The sequence below is a fragment of the Labeo rohita genome, chromosome 2 (assembly GCF_022985175.1).
Source record: "Labeo rohita strain BAU-BD-2019 chromosome 2, IGBB_LRoh.1.0, whole genome shotgun sequence".
Classification (NCBI taxonomy): Eukaryota; Metazoa; Chordata; class Actinopteri; order Cypriniformes; family Cyprinidae; genus Labeo; species Labeo rohita.
In genome coordinates, this window is record NC_066870.1 from 11,660,481 (window position 1) to 11,683,218 (window position 22,738).

General features: G+C 36.0%; 1 protein-coding gene across 1 annotated transcript in view; it reads left to right on the forward strand.

Annotated features, from left to right (window-relative positions):
- ccdc18 (coiled-coil domain containing 18) overlaps positions 1-22,738 on the forward strand; it is a 32,726-nt gene that overhangs the window by 8,709 nt on the left and 1,279 nt on the right. Inside the window, 18 exon segments of the mRNA XM_051127669.1 lie at positions 668-755; positions 886-1,103; positions 1,667-1,777; positions 1,861-1,992; positions 2,080-2,214; positions 2,733-2,810; positions 5,712-5,828; positions 5,941-6,108; positions 8,721-8,863; positions 9,620-9,783; positions 10,149-10,362; positions 12,240-12,339; positions 12,418-12,534; positions 12,613-12,680; positions 13,484-13,625; positions 19,367-19,504; positions 19,591-19,803; positions 22,475-22,738. Of these exon segments, the coding sequence (XP_050983626.1) occupies positions 668-755; positions 886-1,103; positions 1,667-1,777; positions 1,861-1,992; positions 2,080-2,214; positions 2,733-2,810; positions 5,712-5,828; positions 5,941-6,108; positions 8,721-8,863; positions 9,620-9,783; positions 10,149-10,362; positions 12,240-12,339; positions 12,418-12,534; positions 12,613-12,680; positions 13,484-13,625; positions 19,367-19,504; positions 19,591-19,803; positions 22,475-22,738 (2,610 nt within the window).

The window sequence follows — 22,738 nt, forward strand, 5'->3', positions numbered from 1 at the left end:
TTAAAGATAAATCTAATAGTAAAGATGCATACCTGATTTCAGGAAAATACATAATATGATGTGTATAGACACACTTCACGCTACGGGCTCATCTGGCTACAGAAGCGCCCTGATCTTCTTCCAGCTTTTACTTAAGTACTCAGACAAAGACAAACATCCTCCAAATGGAGACAGGAACTAACAATTGGAATATTCATTGATCAAGTCCTAGATGTAAGAGTTTACAGCATTTGGGGACAGATGGTAATTTGCACGAAAGACACTGGGAAATAGCATCCCCCTACAGTAAGCAAAATATTTCTAAACTCTTAGGATCTGTGTTATCGTTTAGTCTACTACTTCTAAGATTGAGACCATTGTACCAGCCGACCTAAGACAATTCAAATGATACCAGACATGAATGTGAATATCACTTGCATTTATGTAGTACATTATCTTATGCTGTTGACCATTCTGAGTGAGCTAAGTGAAGGGAGATGGGTGAGGGGAAGGAAGTGGAGTTTATCTCGCATCTTCTCTCAGTGAGATGTTGAAACCAATATATTGTGTGTGTATTGTCCGTACCTCCAAAGATCAAAGTGTCTGAGGTTCTTCAAGACTTACATTGGCATAAACAGTTGAAAAAGTCTTTAAAATATCTTCATGACGGTGGAATGACTTGTTTCAGAATCGGGAGGGTGCACTGTGTGTGAACCCTTGTTTGCTGCCTGCACTGTGCCACACAAGCTCCACTGAATCTCTCAAACACAAACCTGGTGAGCATATAACTCTCAGCACAGGATACTGCTGCCTTCCTGTCTACTTTCATTTATTCTTGCAGTTCTTTATATTTTGCATTATTTTACTGGATAAACTGTTACTTTAATCTCTTCCCCCATCATATAGGTGAACGTTATCAGAAACTGTTGGCGGTGCTTCAGATGGTTGAGAGGGAGAAGACCCGGCACGCCAGTGCCGCTCAGGGCCTACAAGAGAGACTGACTAGAGCCCAGGAGGAGATCTCCTCCCTGCAGACCTCCATCACAGAGAGATCCTCTCACTACCAGCAGCTCCACAACCAGCTACTGGACAAGGCTACACAGGCCACCTCCTTAGAGAAAGAGGTTAGTGACCTAATAAATCAGCGCTTCCTGTACCGGAATAGTGTCACAGCAATTTTGTTGGGTACCATGAAAATATTTGTATTAAATTTTCTCTGTTGGCTGCACGTAAAACAATGTGAGCTTGAATCAGTTGAAAAAAGTATCTCAAACTCTTCAGTTTGTTTGAATGTTATGTACTGCTTTTAGAAACATTTCACATGTGACATGATTCTTGCTCAATAATACAGTTAAGTCATGTAATTACCAATGCAGAAAGTAATAGGTTAATAAACAACTCATTAGAAAGTTTAATATTTATTAAATATGAACTAATTAAACGTAAGCAATGGCATGTACTACCATTCAAAAGTTTGGGGAATGGTACATATAAATATCTTTATAAATATGTGTGTGTGTGTATACACACTGCTCAAAAAGAACAATAAGGGAACACTTGAATCACACATTGTATTGAACAAAATAATCAAGTTGGAAACCTCTACTTATACACATTGTGTAATTCTAACTGGTGTGCAAAGTAGTGAGTTAAAGTGTATTGACTGAGCAAAAAATCTGTTCTTTAGTTAAAAAAGAAGAGTTCGCGTGTGACCGTCCTGGAGAAACAGCTGCAGGAGAAGAGTGCTGCTTATTCACAGGCTGTAATAAAGACCAGCCAGCTTGAACAAGACCTTCTGGTAACATATGTACATATAAAGCAAATAATGTTTTAAGATAAAACTGCAAATCTATACTGTTCTATGTATCTGTGTTAAATTAGGAAAATGCTAGCAGTATTCAGCACTACCAGTCAGTCTTAAGCAAGAAACAGAGGGAGCATCAGCAGACTATAGAGAAAATCAAGATGGCACAGTCACACAGATGCAAAGAACTGGAAGATAGAATTGAGGTGGTATGTACGTGCATTTAGTAATTATATTGAAATTGTTCAAAAAAAAACAAAAAAAAAGTTAAAAGAGTGTATGCATGTATGTTTCAGCTTCAGTTGTCTCTGGCTCAGAAACAGACTGAACTTGAGGAGCTAGAACGAAATGTGACTGATCTTCACACAGAGAAGCAGCAGTCACAGCAGAGAGCTACTCTTCTGCAGAACATTATAGATAAGCTCACTGAGGTCGGATCTTGCCCTTTATGCATACTCATTTCATGGATACAGTGGGCTTCCAAAGTCTGAGAACATATTGAAAGTTTTAGTACATAAAGTTGCAGGATTTTGAAAAGTTTAAAACAAAGAAAAGTTGTGACATTTAAAGGTGTTTTTACAGAAACATTTTTATTATATTGACACTAGTAGCTTGTCACTGGACATGGCCTACCCTACCTTTAAATGAAGAGGAATTTTTTTGATTATAAATTGATCAGTAATCAAATGAAATTTGTTGTATTGATCATTATTCTTCCAATGAAGCACAAGCTGCTTGTTAGTTCATTCTTAGATCATGCTGGATAACATGATCATCAGGTTTTACACTTCACATTAATTTCTAATAAAAAGTTTTCTATATTAAATGTAAAAGAAAAAAGCATTTTTACTTTTCTCAGATTTTTGGACGCCACTGAAACTGACATTAACAGTGAATGGTGTGAGTTTGCATGAATTTCTCACTCAGTATGTCTCTGTTCCTTGGACAGGATTTTGAGGCAAAATCAAAATCCAGTGAAGAGAAGCTTAGAAATGTTGAAGAGCAAGCTGCTGACTCTGCTTCAAAGGTGAGACTGACTTTTTTGTCTTGTTTGTCTGCTCAGCACTGTGATCAGAACAGGGAGTTTGTCATTACTTTGCTTTGTCTAAAAAAGTAGTTATCACCCTTTTTGACTCAAACGCTCCCATTGTCCAACATGATATTCAAAGGTATTTCATTATTTCTGCAGCAATTTTGATGAAGTTGCTTCCTTTCATACTTTAAGTAACAGAAACTGACTGTGTTGATATGTTAAATTATCTAACCATGGAACATAGTTATTGTGGGGTGAAAATGTCTCGGTTTACATCGTGATCATATATATTTAAACATTTGCTAGTACATTTTTAAAAGCTGTATCTTTTAATATTATTTAATGGTAGTGGTAAATTAATACTGTAACAGATGTATTGCTCGTTGTTAACTTATTCTTTAAAGGAGAAGTCCATTTCCAGTAGTGTTGGGCGATATGCTCAATTCTCATATCGTCCTATCGTCAGCCTGTGAGATCGCCGATACACGATATTATCGTGCTAATTTTTTTAATTATTTACTTAATTAGTTTCATTGCCAGCAAATGAACCAAAACCAGCATAAGGCTAAAAGCAGCCTAATGATTTCAGTATGACTTAATTTGTGCTTAACATGATAACAATTTAATAGAAACAAGTTACTAATGATTACATTTCCCTAGTTATTCAAAAAGCAGCTACAGAAAACGAGCAAATAACATTTACGTTATCAAAGAACATCATCGCTTATTAGCCTAGCCTAGTCTAGTCTAGCGCGAGTTTATGCACTTTAAAAAACACTCCCAGTACCGTAAGTGAATACAATAGTTACGTCACTGTATGATTAATAAATTTCTTACCCCTTAATTACACTGCACACGTCTGCGGCGCGAGGGGGGCGTTCCCCCCAAAGTGAGTTACTGTGCCCCCCTTTTCCATCCTCTCCCCTCCTTGCTGAACGGGATCGATTTCGAAAGGGAAAGCAAAACCAGAAAAACAGCACGTATAAGAAAGCGATTGCGCAAGCGTCAGCAGCTGCTTCCCTCCCGAAACACCCTCTCCCACTCACCGTGATTTTTGCCTTTGCGTTTATACCAGCCACATCGCGGCAAGTTTCTGAAGCGCCTCAGAAGCGGCTCTCTGCACTGCATCACTAAAGTTAGGCACCTAGTCTGTTTTTAACGGATGATGATAATAATAATCGTCTTGCTACTGTCAAAGGCATCAGCAACAGGCGATATCTCTGACTATCGTCGATACACAATACTATCATCTATCGGCACAACCCTAATTTCCAGAACAAAAATTTACAAATAATGTACTCACCCCCTTGTCATCCAAGATGTTCATGTCTTTCTTTCTTCAGTCGTAAAGAAATAATGTTTTTTGAGAAAAATATTTCAGGATTTTTCTCCATATAATGGACTGCTATGGTGCCCCAAGTTTGAACTTCCAAAATGCAGTTTAAAGACCCTTAAACACCCTTAAAGGGGTCATAGGATGCTAAGTTCACTTTTACATGTTGTTTGAACATTAATGTGTGTTGGCAGTGTATGTACAAATCTACCCTATAATGATAAAAATCCATGCAGTGGTTTTTAATTAATCTGTAAAAATAATTTTCCCTTTTTCAAATCGAGCCATTCTCAGATGCCTGTCGTTGTGGCGTCATGCCAGCAGAGGCTGCTCCCACGATAGTTGACTGACATGAGCATTTTACCTCAGATCAGCTGTAACAGTCCGCCCTCTTTGTTTCGATGCCAGAGCAGGGATGTAAGTTAGACAAGAATATTTCCGATTGAGCGATTGAGGTGTTGTGTTGCTGGATGTAATAATGAACGTAGTGGTCGTCATTTACTCCCGACATCTGAGCCACTGAAGATGCAGTAGATTATGTTTGTTTGTGAAGGGAATGAGCCTCCCGATCTACATATGTCCGTCTATGTTCACGCGAATCATTCATGATTTAGCTTCACTTACAGCAGAAGTGAGTATAAGGGTTATTTTATGAATCTTTGCGCTCGCCTTTCCTAATAATGTGCTAGTTAGCAAGTTTAGCGGCTAAATGCGGCTAAAGTAAACAGGCTCGTCAATTCACAGAGAGAAGAGAGAGGTGGGGCAAGCAGAGCTCATTTGCATTTAAAGCAGCGTTGACCAGAATGAGATGATTTTTGCAGAGCTTATTTTGGCAAGGTGAAAAGGGTGTTGTTTTACACAACCATTGAGAATTTTTAACCAAAGTATATTATAGACTTTTCATTAAGACCCTAAAGAATCATATCAACTTGTGGAAAATGGGCATCCGATGACCCCTTTAACAAAAAAGGTAAAACAACGATATAGGAAGATTTTGAAATTGACGGAGAACATGAGATGGGAGTTTTTCGACATACCCTATCTGTCATGAACCGGAAAAAAACAGGGAGCTCAGGGAGAGTAAGACGAGACGAGCGTTTGACATTAAAAAGTATATAAATTATATTATTTTTATTAAAATAACCGATTCAAACTCGGGGCACCATAGAAGTCCACTATATGGAGAAAAATGCTGAAATGTTTTCCTCAAAAAACATAATTTCTTTACAATTGAAGAAAGAAGGACATGAACATCTTGGATGACAAGAGGGTGAGTACATTATCTGTAAATCTTTGTTCTGGAAGTGGACTTCTCCTTTAAGGAATGTTGACTAATGGGACCTTATTGTAGAGCAGGGTTGCCAAATCTTGTTTCCAGTGTCAAGTAATCATTCTGTCCTCAAAGGAGAAAGTAGTAGCCAATAAGTAGTATATCCTTTATTTAAGATGCAACTGTTTGGAAGTGTTTTATAGGACAAAAACTCAATTTTTACACAATTTATTGCTTTATTGCACCAGACCTGGTTAAGACATGGTAGTAATTTCTGTATTGATCATTCTAGGTTTGGAACCTACAGACTGAACTGTCCTCCTGTAAAGAGGAGCTGAGTCATTATCTCCAGCAGATGGAGGAGGTAAAGAAACATCATGATAGACAACTGGAGCTGAAGAACAGTGAGGTCAGTCACGAGCTAGGCACATCCTCTTCCTGTCTGCCTGGGGAACATTATTTGAATGACAGTAAGTAACTGCTTTTGGTCAATGTATCACTCAATGTGGCATGTTTATCAGCTGTCACAGCTGCAGGAAGAGCTGAAGAGAAAATGTGTGGCTTATCAGAGCTCCAGTGAGGAGAACCTGCAGCTGCAGCACTCCATCCAGAACCAGCACACCATGTTGCAGGAGAGCATGTTACGCATCGCACAGCTGGAGGAGAGCCAGAGTCAGCTGCAGAGCCAGGTACACACACCAGGGTTCACATGGTCATGGAGAACCAGGACATACCAGGAAATTTGTGACCATTTTAGCAATGGTTATTATGTGTAGTTTGAAAAGCTTTTGTTGGTGCATTGCACCGGTGGTAACACTACTCGTCATTGTTTTTTATAATGCTGAGGCTGTCTAACAGTTTGCAATGTTTGCTTTGTCTCCTCTGTAGAGCTTTAAAATTCAGCATTTGTAGAATTCAAATGGGTCTGATACATGTTGTCTGTGCCACCACATGTATATGATCTGCTCTATGCTATCCTGTCTCTGGACAGAGGTTTGCGTGACACTGACGTGAAACCAAACTTCATTTGCCCCAAATTATCATATTTACACTGTCACGCTAGCTTAGAGATATCCCTAAGGCTAAGCTATTCATACTAAAAGCATCAAAACTTTGTTTTGTGAGAACATTAAAATCTTAAGTCAGTTATCTCATTAGTGAATATACTTTTTTAGTCTGATTTGTGTGCAAATTGTTCTTTTTAGTCAAATATTTTCAGTTGGTTCTTGAACTAATAAAAATCGGTAAATCATTTTTTAAAATGGTTATTTCATAATTACAAACAGCTGTAAAAGTAATTGAAATTCACTGTCTGGGATGCTAACATACACACTTAAAGTTATCTTGAGGAAGATTTTCCATAAACTGGAAAGCAATTGAATTCTCAATTGAATCATATACACTATGCTAAACAGCAAGGATGAAATTTCACTTACTTATTGCAAAGGTAGCATCCTATCATAGTACCACGCTTAAATACACTGAGCTTTTCAAAACAACGTTTTTTTAAGAGGTGTGTCCCAATACTTTTGTTCGTATAGTGTATATAATTTATTGTTATTGCATGTTTTCATTTTAACAGTACCTGTGACTATCCACATGTCTGGGTGTGCTTTTTGCATAAAAAATAAAAAGAAATTGAACTATATGTTATTACACACACTCGACAAACCCACACATTTAAGTCACATTGTTAGGCTTAGTCACAGCTAACAAAAACATCTAGGTCAGACGTAGAACATATCCTGACTAGCAGACACTGTTTACTGTAAGAAACATAAATCTATATCATCATTTCCCATATGAGAGTAACTTAACAAACAGAATATCATCACTTCGATCTGATCATTTTTGTATATTCAGTATTCATTCTCCTGATCATTGTTATTTTTAAATGTCATCCTTATTAATACCTGATCAATAAATAATAGAGTCATTCATGTGTTTGAAGATATGTATAGCTCTGCCTAAGGGTTGTTCTGCTCCAACACAAAACAAGCTCCTTTTCCAGTAAAAAAAAAAAAAAAAACCCTTTGTCCTGACCCTATTTGCTTTATTAAAGCACGATTCTGGTCTCATTTTAAACTACTCATTGGTTACTCCAAATAATCAAGTGTTCGTATACTATATGTGTATATATATATATATATATATATATATATATATATATATATACACTACTGTTCAAAAGTTTGGGGTCAGTAAGACTTGTAATAGTCTTTAAAGAAGTCTCTTATGCTCATCAAGGCTGCATTTATTTGATTAAAAATATAGAAAAAAACCAGTAATATTGCAAAATGTTTTTACAATATAAAATAATGTTTTTTATTTTAACATACTTTAAAATAGAATTTATTCCTGTGATGAAAAGCTGAATTTTTATCAGCTGTTACTCCAGTCTTAAGTGTCACATGATCCTTCAGAAATCATTCTAATATGCGGATTTATTATTAGAATGATCAATGTTAGATAATATCAACAGTTGTGCGGCCAAATATTTTTTGGAACCTGTGATTGATTGATTGATTGATTTATTTATTTATTTATTTATTTTTTCAGGATTCTTTCTTGAATAACAAGTTTAAAAAGTACAGTGTTTATTCAAAATAAAAATATTTTATAACAATGTAAATTATTTATTATTAACTTTTAATAAACTTTTAATTATTAACTTAATACATCCTTGGTGAATAAAAGTATTAATATATATATATATATATATATATATATATATATATATATATATATTAATTTTTTTTTTTTTTTTTTTCACTGTTGAATGTTTGGTCATTTTTTTTTTTTTTTTAACTTTAGACATTCTACTGACTGTTAAAAACTTCGCAAATAAATGTCAACTTATTCTCCTAACCCTAACCTAACAGTGTACTAATACAACTCTATTAATACTAGAGTTAATTGACTTGTAGTTGCGAATTCATGAAAGTTAGTTGACCTGTAGTTGCAAAGTTACTTATTCTACTTCGTAGAATGTCTAAAGTAGACCTTCTTTTGGAAATACATACACTTTACAGCAGAAAAGTGAATTGCATATAACTGATATTAATAAGGTTTTAAGATTTCAACAGGATTGTGCATTATGATGCACTTCCCCATGACAAACACTGTTCTATCTGTTTGTGCAAAACCATGACACCCTGTTGCTCATGTACAGGCCGTGCCTCACTTAAATAGAGTTTAAATAATGTAAAAAAAAAAAAAAATGGGTTACACAATCTCATGACCTTACTGCATGAAAAAAAAAAAACCCATCAGCGGGATAACGTCTACTTATTGCCCACAGGTGTCCAAATTGGAACAAGATTTGGAGAAGGAGCGCACTGCCTTATCTCAGGCTCTAAGGAAAAGGGAGAGAGAGGTGGAGGAGGCCACTCAGGAGGTGCAGAAGAAGGAGAAACAGGCTGCAGAGCTCTCTGGCTCCATAACGTGAGATCACGTAGCATTTCAGTTCCTTAATTTACCTTTAGTATTGTGAGAACATTTCTTCAAAGTTCTTTTTTGTGCACTACTGCAAATAAAATGCTCAAAATGTTTATGGGTTCCTACGCAATATGGAAAAGTGTGGAATTTATGTGTTGATCTTAGTGTTTTCAAGGTCTTGATAAGAAAACAGAGTATGTAAAAAGAAAACAGAGTATGTAAAAATGTTTGTGTTTTCAGGCTATTGCCCATATTCTGTTTTTGAAAATATAAACTAGAATTTCTAAAAAAAAAAAAAAAAAAAAATGAAAACATAATGCAAGCAGTGTTTTTCATGAAAGTGTGAAAGCATATGACTGAAGAAATTACTAGAAAATGTTTGTTGGCTTCAGTTTACCTCAATTATAACACTGAACTTTTTTTCATGCAACTTGTCCTGAGGGAGTCACTTGAGATGATCTTATGACTTTTTTTTTTTTTTTACTGGCTTCAGAGCCTTTGTGTCCATAGCCACACCCGCAAAACTCTTTCTCTATATATACTGCAACAGAAAATTATTTTAGCTGAGGAAGAAAGTGCGTTACGTATTGGCTGTTTACATAAAAGACAAAACTAGACAACTAGGATTTTCATTGCTTAATGCTTTTCTGTCATTTATTTTAAGGTCAGTTATCTTTTACCTGTAGTCTTGTCCATATAGCAACTGGACAATCATAAAAGCAGTGAGAAAAACAGTAATGTTAAGCTGTGTGTGTTTTTCAGGCAGCTGAGCTCAGAGATGAGTAAGTGTCGAGTGGAGCTGTCAGACATGGAGCTTGAGTTGTTGCGTCTGAGGCGAGACAGCAACACGAAAGCCTCTCAGCTTAATCAGATGGAGGAGACTCTCAAAGAGACCAAAGGCCTGCTGGATAAGAAGAGTGAAATAGGTATGCAACTCCAGTGACCACCAAGAAAACAATAATGGGTGTAACCTCTATCTGAGTTGTAGCTAAAACCTAAGCCTCTAAAAAAAAAAAAAAAAAGTGAGCAGACACTGTTGTAAGGATTATGTGACCAGTTTTTCAGTGAGAACTTTTAGCTTACAAGTTAAGAATTGTCAACAGACATTCATTGCTAGACCCCTAGGGGTTTGCAGAACTCACTTTAAGAAATGCTCAGCCAAAGGTCGTTTGAACCTAACAAGAATTGTTTTAGTCTAGTATAGTGTAGTCTAGTCTACAAACTCTGAGAAACATTAAATGCATTTTTTTTTTTAATAATAGTCTTATGTTTTCTTGTCTATGTGTCTCAGTTATGGACCTTGAAGAAAAGCTCCACCGCAGTGAGATGGACAGAAGGAACTCACTGCAGCGGGCGCAGTTGCTGGAGGGACAGTTGCAGGAGGTGCGTGGGGAGCTGGCGGACACCCTAGACCACCTGCAGGAGCTGAGAGACTTGCTGCAGCGGACACAGCTGACATCAGACCAACAGCAAGCGACCATTGATAGATTAGCTGCTGAGCTCAGGTGAGCTGCTCCACCACCTTGCTCTGACTGCTGGGAAGTCACGGCAGTCTGTCCATCAGTGGATACAGAGCAATTCTGAGGTTTCCTCAGTTTGGCTGAGAACAACCTAAATTGAGCACTTTGTGTTGTTGCTTGTATATCTCTGAAAGAGATTATGATGGATCTGTAAAGACCTCGGAAGACATTTTGTGTCTTTAGATAACCTAAATAACGTATTTTCATATGGGATGTAAAAAAGGACAAGTATTTCCTTGTAATTACCTGCTGATGGTTACAGTCTGTTTTGGTGTTTTTTCTTCCATTCTTCCTGATGGACATTAATGGTGGATCTGTCTCATCAGAAACCTATGAGGTCATTCCAGTTTCTTTTTATTTCCTAAACCCTGTTTTCAACACTTCATACATATGTTTATATGTATAAATAATAGTATATGCACTTTGAAAATGAAAATTCAAACCACAATATGCTGCTCTAATATAATAATTGTCTAAATCCATTATTTTAATTATAAATGTGAGCCTTTATAACTTATATTTATTGTTTTTTTTCTTTTATTAATGTTATGTATTTTAATTTATTGGTTTAGATTAAACTAAATCTTTTCTTTTATCTTCAAATCTTCAAATTGACAGTAAAATGTTTGTTATAAAAATTTCTGTTTCAGATAAATGTTGTCCATTTAAACATTCTTATCATCAAAATATCCTGAAAAACATGCTCACAGTTTTCACAAAAATATTAAGCAGCATCACTTCTGATAGGTTCATGTGACACTGAAGACTGGAGTAACAGCTTCTGAAATTTCAGCTTTGCTATCACAGAAATACATTACACTATAGAGTTATTCTAAATTGTAATAATGTTCCACATTTTGTGTCAAATAAATGCAGCCTTAAATACTTTATAAGACTTAAGAGCATAGGAGACTTCTTTCATTCTTCTTTCAAACATTAAAAAATCTTCTTGACCCTGAAATTAGTGTTGGCTACAACTCAGAAACTTCCATTATTCAGAATGGTTTCAGTTTGTTCTAATCATGGTCAAAACAAACACACACATTCACAACTCTACCCAAAAAAACATTACGTCAAGCCACAGGGAAAGAAAAAACAAAAACAACAACAGTAGTGCTTCATAAGAGAATTTGTTGTCATGAATATTAATTTTGTTGAAATGCACCACATTTATCCAACCTTCACCCATATCTGCTTAGACAAAATTATTCCAACTGCAACAATCAAATGATTTCTTCATAAATATAACTTTGTTTGACAGAGACACAAGTTAGAAGCACAGAAAATATCCACACAACTCCCACCATATATGATTCCTACATTCATCTACTTTTTCATCATGTGTTTTTGACCAATAGTATGCTATTTTCCCCATGTTGCACACTGGACTCAAAACAGAACTAAGCGTGTACTCAAGTCACATATGATAACATTAGCAGTGGATTGTGGTGCCTGCGAATGTTGCAAATGTTTTTTTTTTGTACCTCATAGAACAAATTAAAATCTTTGTGCGCATGTAGATCTGTGATTTTTATTATTGTGACATGACTGGCCACCAGTTAAAAATGAAGTGTGTAATTTCTGCATCTATAACAGTTAAAAAAAAAATTATGACAAATCTCCCCATCAGCCTATTTGTATCAAATGGATGCTTTAAGCACAGGAATCTTAAATACCCTCTTATTTATTTGTAGTTGTTTTTGCATGTAGGATGGGAAGAAGCATTTTAACCTAAAAAAATTGCACATATCATATCATTCAGCTTTGTTCTATTCTTATCTATTCTAAATCTGTTGCAAGCAAAAATATAAATGGATAAAAGAACAAATAATCAGTTTCTCCATCATTGGATGTGTTTACAGAGAGAGTCAGAGGGAGCTGGAGGAGAGGAACCATGAGGTGCTGGATCTGGACAATGCTCTGAAAGAGAGACAGGGGGAGCTACAGCAGAGAGCTCAGCTGGTAATACACATAAATATGTGCAATGTCTCCATTACCTTCATGTTTCCACTCTACTAAAGCATTGTGTTCTCTCTTGAGTTGGGGCAGCTGGATGTGGCCATTAAGGAGCATAAGGTGGAGATGGAAAAGAATGTGGAGTATTTACAGGAAGCTCTGGAGAAGAGCCAGAAAGAGCTGAGAGAGAAAGACCAGCAGGTGAGTTACTGAGAGTGAACACAGATGAGTTTGTTAATGGACGAATCAGCTGATGAGGTCTCGTTGTTCTCTGGACAGATGCAGTTCTTGACGGGGAGACTGGAGATGCTGAAGTCACAGATTCAGGTTAAGGAGGACCTGGAGAGGGTACGGCACATGTTTGAACTAGAGAGAGGAGAGAGTAGAATTTTATTTACCCTATAGTTAACAAGGTAAAGTTAATTCTACTTTCACTCAGATTTTAAGGAGATTTGAACCCTCAAAATTCTGAAACCTCAAAAAATGTGAATAATAAAACGTTACATGACACACAAAGTGACACACACAGTGTTACAACATTAAACTGTTACTTTACAGAAATGAAACAATACCAATAAGTTGTGTAACACTGATCTTCACAGGGCGTTGTTAGTTATTTCTGCTTTGTATTTTATCGTGGGTGCTATGTCATTTAGAAAAAACAATAGTTTTATCAGTCTTAGGTTTTCTAATACAGTTTTTCTCAATTAGTGCTGTCAAACAATTAATTGCATACAAAATAGAAGTTTTTGTTTACATAATATATGTGTGTGTATATATATATATATATATATATATATATATATACACATGCATGTGTATATTTAAGAAAAGAGAAAAAAATATATATATATATATATACATATAATATTATTATTATTATTATTATTTATATGTTTATATATATATATATATATATATATATATATATATACTATTCTCAACATAATCTTATGCAAGTATGCATGCTTGGTGTTTACTGTATGATTTAAAAATTGCTAAAAAAAAAAAAAAATTACTGAGTAAGACTTTCAGACAATTGCACTGTTTAATTTCAACTTATTTTGTGTGTGTGTGTGTGTGTGTGTGTGTGTGTGTGTGTGTGTGTGTGTGTGTGTGTGTGTGTGTGTGTGTGTGTGTGTGTGTGTGTGGATGCTCTTGAACATGGTCAGCAGCTGCGAGTGTATCGTGAGCAGCTCCAGAAGACGGTGCAGGAGCTACAAGAAGCACATACACGCTGTGAATCTCTGAACAGACAGATAGATGAAATCACTCAGCAAGCACATCAAAAGGTGAAAAGTCTGAGGCTTTAAACTCAGCAGCTGTATCTCAAGGCACTCACAGATTTCAGTTTCACTTCAAGTTCATTTAAATTCATTAAACCGGGTTTTCACAGTGAGTAGGTCTGTAATTAGTCAGTTCATTTTGACTAAACATAACTTGTTGTTTATTTTCACATTTTTGGAATGGCAGTGTGATCAACCAGTTGCACTGATGTGGAGGCATTCCTGAACTAATTTGTTCTTCACCTTTATTTTACCATAATGCTTACATTCACTGCTTGAATTAGGGCAGCTGTTCTCAATTGCAGTTCTCACACTCCCCCACTTTGCCATTTTGTATTTTTCTTTTGTACTTCAAAATGTTGTTCTATTTGACTGTAAGTGCCCTGTGAAGTGGACATCACAGGATATTCTGCAAAGATTCCATTTTGAAGGGAGTGTATATGTTAAATTTAAAGAGCATTAAAGTGAATATAAATTCTATTTAATTACAGAGGCATATTATGTCAAATTTCACACTTCTCTAGTAAGTTTCGTCTGTGTGTGAAGACGCTGCAGGCCATGGCATAGCGCATATCCTTGAATGAATGTTCTAAAGGGAAGTAAACTTCAACGAATTTCCCGTGCTCAGGGAGTAGGGAGCATTGAACACTGTGTAGGGACCATGTCAACTGGACCATGCACAGTTCATGCATGGAGCTCTCTTTTAAAAAACTGATGATCTGAATCAGGTGTGTTAAATAAGAGAGACACATGGACTGCAACTGAGAACCACTGCTTTAGGGTCTCAGTTAGTGCTTGCATGCACATTTTTAAAACAATTATGCTTAAATCGACATGTGTGTTCATGTAAACTACTTAAAGGAAAAGTCCACTTCCAGAACAACAATTTACAGATAATGTACTCACCCTCTTGTCATCCAAAATGTTCATGTCTTTCTTTCTTCAGTCGTAAAGAAATTGTTTTTTGAGGGAAACATTTTGTCCATATAATGGACTGATATGGTGCCAGGAGTTTGAACTTACAAAATGCAATTTAAATGTGGCTTCAAACGATCCCAAATGTGGTTGTAAATGATCCCAGCAGAGGAAGAAGGGTCTTATCTAGCAAAACGATCAGTTATTCTCATAAAAATAATACAATTTATATACTTTTTAATGTCAAATGCTCGTCTTGTCTTGCTCTCCCTGAACTTTGTGTATTCTGGCTCAAGACAGTTAGGATATGTCGAAAAACTCGATGATCGTATTTATTCCCTCAACTTTAAAACCGTTCTTTATCGCTCTTTTACCTTTTTTGTTAAGGGTACTTGATCTTCTTTGCGTGTTCACTTTGCATAGACTGGGTCGGCACTTCTGCAGCGATGTAGGATGATTTTGAAATGCTTTTTGAAGTTGAGGGAGAAAATGTTTTGAGCCAGAATACACAGAGTTCAGGGAGAGCAAGACAAGATGAATGTTTGAGAGTAAGAGGTATTTAAATTGTATTTTTTAAAATTAAAATAACCGATCGTTTTGCTCGATAAGATCCTTCTTCCTCGGCTGGGATCGTTTATAACCGCATTTGGGATTGTTTGAAGCCACATTTAAACTGCATTTTGGAAGTTCAAACTCGGGGCACCATACCAGTCCATTACATGGAGAAAAATCCTGAAATGTTTTCCCTCAAAAAAAATGAACTGAAGAAACTGAAGAAAAAAAGACATGAACATCTTGGATGACAAGGGGGTGAGTACATTATCTGTAAATTTTTGTTCTGGAAGGGGAGTTCTCCTTTAAACCGTTTTCTGTAGAGGAGGAAATATATTGTACACTTGGACTCTTTGTATTCTAAAATACATTCTAAAAAGGTATTCTCATCTCGTGCAGGTGAAGGAGAAGTGGTGTAGTCATACAAACTTCAAACATGAGAGAAGAATATGCAACCCTCTACGTTCATCTTGACAATAGATATGATCTGAAAATACTTTTAACATCAGTCAAGGTTTTTTAAACTTGCAATTAAGCAGTTAGAACTGAAATGTGGTAACCATGTATTAATGAAATTATTTGAATGCATTTGTCTGCTATTGGTTTGCATGTAAACTAGTAAAGCGTGTTGCACTTACATTTAATCATTTAGCAGACACTATTATCCAAAGCAACTTAAAAATGAGGAGAACCGGAGGCATTTAGACCAACACGAGGGCAACAGTATACAAGTGCTGTGACAGGTCTCAGTTAGTCCAGCAGAGTACACATAGGTTTATTTATTTTTTCTTTTAAATAAATTAAACAAATAGAATAGAATAGGGAAGTGCTATTAGTAGAGGGTTGCACCTATGTCACATTTTGGTCAGTTACCCAGATGCACGGCCATTGTGGCGATACTCAGATGTGAACAGCAGCATGGCTTATTTATGTCTAAACCATGGTAAAAATGTGTGGAAGCTACTGAATCATATAGAGAAGGACTTAGTAAGCAAGAAAAGGGTGTTATAATTTATATTTAAACTTAAGTTAATAGAGGGCTGAATGCTAAGTTTTTCCTTGGTTACTGCTTTTCCTGGTTACGCTCATTAACACTGCTTTATAATGCATAATACAGATGCTAGATGGAAAGAAAACACCATGTAAACTTTTCTGAGGACAGACAGTTCCCCTCAGAGATGCATTCATATGAACTCTTACGCCCAGTTCAGTATTTAGGAGTTTCTTCCAATATTTCGTGCATCGTAATTCGTGAACAGTGAGATTGATCTGCCTGCTACAGTATTTTCTCCTCTTTATGTCCATCTTCTGCATTTCTGGCCTCTGTTAACAACCTTTTACGGACCAAATATAATATTAACGTAATTTCCAGACAAATTACATTTTGTGGTGTGCTCAGAGTTGTGCTCTCATTTGGATGTGTAACTTCAGAAAAATAAATAATTTATACATTTTTTAACATCATATTTTATTTTGTAGATTTCATCTACATTTTGAGCATATGGCCCTTTTGAATACAGTGGGGCAAAAAAGTATTTAGTCAGCCACCAATTGTGCAAGTTCTCCCACTTAAAAAGATGAGAGAGGCCTGTAATTTTCATCATAGGTATACCTCAACTATGAGATACAAAATGAGAAAAAAAAAAAAATCCAGAAAATCACATTGTCTGATTTTTAAAGAATTTATTTGCAAATTATGGTGGAAAATAAGTATTTGGTCAATAACAAAAGTTCATCTCAATACTGTTATATACCCTTTGTTGGCAATGACAGAGGTCAAACGTTTTCTGTAAGTCTTCACAAGGTTTTCACACACTGTTGCTGGTATTTTGGCCCATTCCTCCATGCAGATCTCCTCTAGAGCAGTGATGTTTTGGGGCTGTCGCTGGGCAACACAGACTTTCAACTCCCTCCAAAGATTTTCTATGGGGTTGAGATCTGGAGACTGGCTAGGCCACTCCAGGACCTTGATATGCTTCTTACGAAGCCACTCCTTCGTTACCCGGGCAGTGTGTTTGGGATCATTGTCATGGTGAAAGACCCAGCCACGTTTCATCTTCAATGCCCTTGCTGATGGAAGGAGGTTTTCACTCAAAATCTGATGATACATGGCCCCATTCATTCTTTCCTTTACACGGATCAGTCGTCCTGGTCCCTTTACAGAAAAACAGCCCCAAAGCATGATGTTTCCACCCCCATGCTTCACAGTAGGTATGGTGTTCTTTGGATGCAACTCAGCATTCTTTCTCCTCCAAACACGACGAGTAGAGTTTTTACCAAAAAGTTCTATTTTGGTTTCATCTGACCATATGACATTCTCCCAATCCTCTTCTGGATCATCCAAATGCTCTCTAGCAAACTTCTGACGGGCCTGGACATGTACTGGCTTAAGCAGGGGGACATGTCTGGCACTGCAGGATTTGAGTCCCTGGCGGCATAGTGTGTTACTGATGGTAGCCTTTGTTACTTTGGTCCCAGCTCTCTGCAGGTCATTCACTAGGTCTCCCCGTGTGGTTCTGGGATTTTTGCTCACCGTTCTTGTGATCATTTTGACCCCACGGGCTGAGATCTCGCGTGGAGCCCCAGATCGAGGGAGATTATCAGTGGTCTTGTATGTCTTCCATTTTCTAATAATTGCTCCCAGTTGATTTCTTCACACCAAGTTGCTTACCTATTGCAGATTCAGTCTTCCCAGCCTGGTGCAGGTCTACAATTGTGTTTCTGGTGTCCTTTGACAGCTCTCTGGTCTTGGCCATAGTGGAGTTTGGAGTGTGACTGTTTGAGGTTGTGGACAGGTGTCTTTTATACTGATAACGAGTTCAAACAGGTGCCATTAATGCAGGTTACGAGTGGAGGACAGAGGAGCCTCTTACAGAAGAAGTTACAGGTCTGTGAGAGCCAGAAATCTTGCTTGTTTGTAGGTGACCAAATACTTATTTTCCACCATAATTTGCAAATAAATTCTTTAAAAATCAGACAATGTGATTTTCTGGATTTTTTTTTCTCATTTTGTATCTCGTAGTTGAGTTATACCTATGATGAAAATTACAGGCCTCTCTCATCTTTTTAAGTGGGAGAACTTGCACAATTGGTGGCTGACTAAATACTTTTTTGCCCCACTGTATATCCTCTTTGAGAGCTGTGTGTTGTGTAACATCACAACCTGTGTTTTAGAGATATGTCAGTTCTTATGATCAAATCAGCAAAGTGAAAGTTCCCTTTTCATGAAATACAGTTAAGGGCAAAAGTTTACATACATTTTTTCAGAATCTGCAAAAAGTTAATTGTTTTGCCAAAATAACAGAGATTATACAAAATGCATGTTATTTTTTTTAGTACTAAGCTGAATAAGATATTTCGCATAAAAGACATTTACATATAGTTCACCAGAGAAAATAATAGTTGAATGTATAAAATTGACCCTGTTCAAAAGTTTACATTTGATTCTTACTACTGTGTTGTTACCTGAATGATGAATGAAGTTTGTTTGTTTGTTTAGTGATTTAGTTTAAGTTAAACTGCCTGTTGTTCTTCAGAAAAATCCTTAAGGCCCCACAAATTCTTTGGTTTTTCAGCATTTTTGTGTATTTGAACCCATTCCAACAATGACGATGATTTTGAGATCCATCTTTTTACACTGAGGACAACTAAGGGACTCCTATGCAACTATAACAGAGGGTTCAAATGCTCACTTATGCTTTAAAGGGGAAAATGATGCATTAAGCTGTCAGGGGGTGAAAACTTTTTGCATTTGAAGATCAGGGTAAATTTTACTTTTACTTTGTCTTCTGGGGAACATATAAGTATCTTCTGTAGCTTCTGAAGGGCTGTGCTAATTTAAAAAAATATATATATTTAGGCAAAATAAAAAAAATGTACACATCCCCATTCTGTTCAGAAGTTTACACACCTGGCTCTTAATGCATAGTTTTTCCTTCTGAAGCATCAGCGTTTGAACTTTCTGTTATAGTTGCGTATGAGTCCCTCAGTTTTCCTCAGTGTGAAAAGATGGATATCAAAATCATCGTCATTGTTGAAAAGGGTTCAAATACACACAAATGCTATCTGTGTGTATTTGTATCTGTGGGACCTGAAGGACAGCGGGCAGTTTAACTGTTCAGGAGAAACAAGGGACTCATGAACAACTGAAAAAAACAGCTGTGGATCATTCAGATAACAACACAGTATTAAGAATCAAGTGTATGTAAACTTGTGGACAGGGTCATTTAGCATTTAGTATGATGATGATGGTCCCTAACCTGCTTGTTGTTTTTCTATAGGAGAATGCAGTTCAAGAGCTGCGAGAAGAGATGTCTATGATGGAGAAGTGCTCTGTACAGACTGAGGTCAGACTCCAGGCCACAATTACCACCCTGCAGCAGGAACTTGAGCAGCAGAAAGAAGAGCACCACAAAGAGGTTTAGAGAAACAGAAAGTTTGTCTTTGTATTTGTGGGACAGTTGAGCTGATTTGCTGGGCTTGACCCTCTCTTTTTGCCTCCTAGCTTTCAGCTCTGCAGCAGACACGTGGGCAGCTGCTGAAGGTGTCAGATCAGATCTCCAGCAGTTTGCGTAACTCTCAAGAGCAGCTGAGTCAGCGGCTGCAACAGGCCCGAGACCAGCTTGAAGAGGCTAGATCTACCTCTGCTCGCCTACACGCAGAGCTTCACAGCAAAGAACAGCTCCTACAGAGTGCTAATGAGACCCTGCTTATCAAGGTGCGTGACTCACTGGATGGTGTCTTATAAAAAGCGCTACATACAACAATTTCATACAAACATCCGTAAGCTCTCCAAAACTGCTTTTCCAAAAGCTGGAGCCTATCCCAGCATTTTTGGTGGCCAGTCCATCCCAGGATTTATATTAAAGATTTTACATATAAAAACAGTTCCTCAATTATAAAAGAGTTATATTGTGAAAAAAACGTGCATGTACAAGCAGAAGTACGACTGTACAGTTTGTATAAAAAAAAAAAAAATGCATTTTTTGTGTTTGTTTTTGCTGTGCTTTTTGTAGGACTACATAATAGAGGCAAAAATGTTGTGATTTTATTTTGTGATTAATAAATAATAATAATACATACATACAAGTATTTAAATATATGATATTACTATTGTATTGTTTTTCTGTAAAATAAAAAGTAATAGTGTTTGAGGACAATTTTGTAATAATGTTTTATAATAATAATAATAATAATAATAATAATTGTAATAATATAAAGTTAATACAATTGTAAATATGATTAATGATATAATTATTCCGCAATTATTACAAATTCCGTTTTATTTTTTCCAAATTCTGTTTTTTCAGTTTTAATTTTTCTGGATTCCATTTTTTTTTTTCTATTTTAATTTTCCACTGCTTCTTTTTAATGGTTAAATAAAATTTTATTAATCATGAAGCATGTTAATTAAAGTAATGAAACTTATACAATTTCACATCTATTTATTAAAAGTTTAACAAAATTGCATGCTTAGGGCCTTGTGAAATGTTTTATTTTTTCTCACTATGTGTTTTATTGTTATCAAATTCTGTGTTTTAGCATGTCTAATTATTTGAATGCATAAAAACAACTTAATTTATTCAAATTTATTCATATTTATATAATAGCCTTATAAAATTAATTTATGTTTTAATTACTGACATTTAAACAAGCTTTTTTTTTTTTTTTTTTTTTTTTTTTGGAAAACACTAAAACATGGAAGAAATGTAGTGTGATTTATTCTTTTTCTTTTTTTTTTTTTTTAATGTTTATTTCATTTTAGTCGTAGTAATAGTAGTACTACGTACATTTTACTGAACAATAGTAATATATTTCTGGCACAATGTCTTCAAGTTTAACCAGACTTTTGTTCTGACGGGGTGCTGTGAATTCCTTTAAACATCTATGTGTATATGATATGTCGCTAGTTTTGCTCAAATTAAACTGTAAAATGCTCATGAAGTGACTCTCAGAGCAGTTCTGGAGATGTTGTTCATGTATTTATGTCCTCATTTAGTAAGACGATGTGCTTCAGTATGTGTGTAGACCTACTTCTGCTTTATTCATCCACTTTGACATATTCCGCAACATTCCACATTATATAGTAAATTCCATTTTCATTACTGGATTCTGCAGTTCATCCATGTTTTATTTTGGAAATCATAGAGCCCTATGCTTGATTCTTAATACTGTGTTACCTGCATGATCCACAGGTGTGTTTTTTTGTTTAGTGATAGTTTTTCATGAGTTCCTTGAAACCTGAACAGGTAAACTGCCTGCTGTTCTTCAGACAAATCCTTCAAGTCCGAAAAGTTATTTGGTTTTTCAGTATTTTTTTATTTGAACCAACAATGACTGTATGATTTTTGAGATCCATCTTTTTACACTGAGGACAACTGAGGGACTCAAATACAGCTAATAAAGAAGGTTCAAATGCTCACTGATGCTCCAGAAGGAAAAACAATGCTTTAAGAGTCAGGGGTGTAATCTTTTGAACAGAATGAAGATGTGTATATTTTTGTTATTTTACCTAAATATCATATTTTCTTCATTTAATACAGCCCTTCAGAAGCTACAGAAGAAACATGTTTCCTAGAAGACAAAATAAGTTAAATATACCCTGATCATCAAATTCAAATCCCCGTCTCTTAATGCATTGTGTTTTCTTCTGGAACATCAGTGAGTGTTTGAACCTTCTGTAATAGTTGCATGTGAGTCCCTCAGTTGTCCTCATTGTGAAAAGATGGATCTCAAAATCATACAGTCATTGTTGGAAAGGGTTTAAATACACAAAAAGGCTGAAAAAACAAATCATTTGTGGGACTTGAATGATTTTTTTGAAGAACAGCAGGCAGTTTAATGTTCAGGACAAACAAGGGACTCATGAACAACTATCACTAAACAAAAAAACAAAAAACAGCTGTGCATCATTCAAGTAACAACACAGTATTAAGTATAAAGTGTATGTAAACTTTTGAACGGGGTCCTTTTTTTTATAAATTCAACTATTATTTTCTCTTGTGGACTTTATGTAAACATCTTTTATTTGAAATATCTTATTCAGGTCAGTTCAAAATAAAAAAAAAATAACATGCATTAGTAAAATAATTAACATTTTGCAGATTCTGCATGCTCTATGTAAATTTTTTACCTCAACTGTTTTTCTAACACATTGACAAAAACGGACTGCGTACTGTAAAGCAAACAGTAATCAATGTCTTTGAATAAATCTTGCCTTTATAAACCTTGCCTTAAAAGCCTAATGTACTGTATACCCTTGTTAAAAAGATACAAAAATAAACAGTCTCAGTAGGCATCTCACAAGGTTTTGGAACAGAGCTAATGTATGATTTTCAGTAACTTTTTTGTGAGGTTTTTCCCTCATTCCTTATACTGTGTTTTCTTAGGAGTCCGAGCTCACCCGTCTTCAAGCCAAGCTCTCCAGCTTCGAAAGGGCCACAGAACTACACAACATCACACTTCGTCATAAACCCAGCACTCCCCCACCTCTCTCTCCTCCTCTCAAAGACTCTATTCTTCATGGCTTCCCGCCCCCCTCTCACAAAAACACTTCAGCACGTTCCAGCATCTCCTCCTGGAAGAACACCTTCTCTGACACCTCTCTAGAGCTTTCAGACAGTTTTAAAGCCAGTGTACAGACTTCAATAATG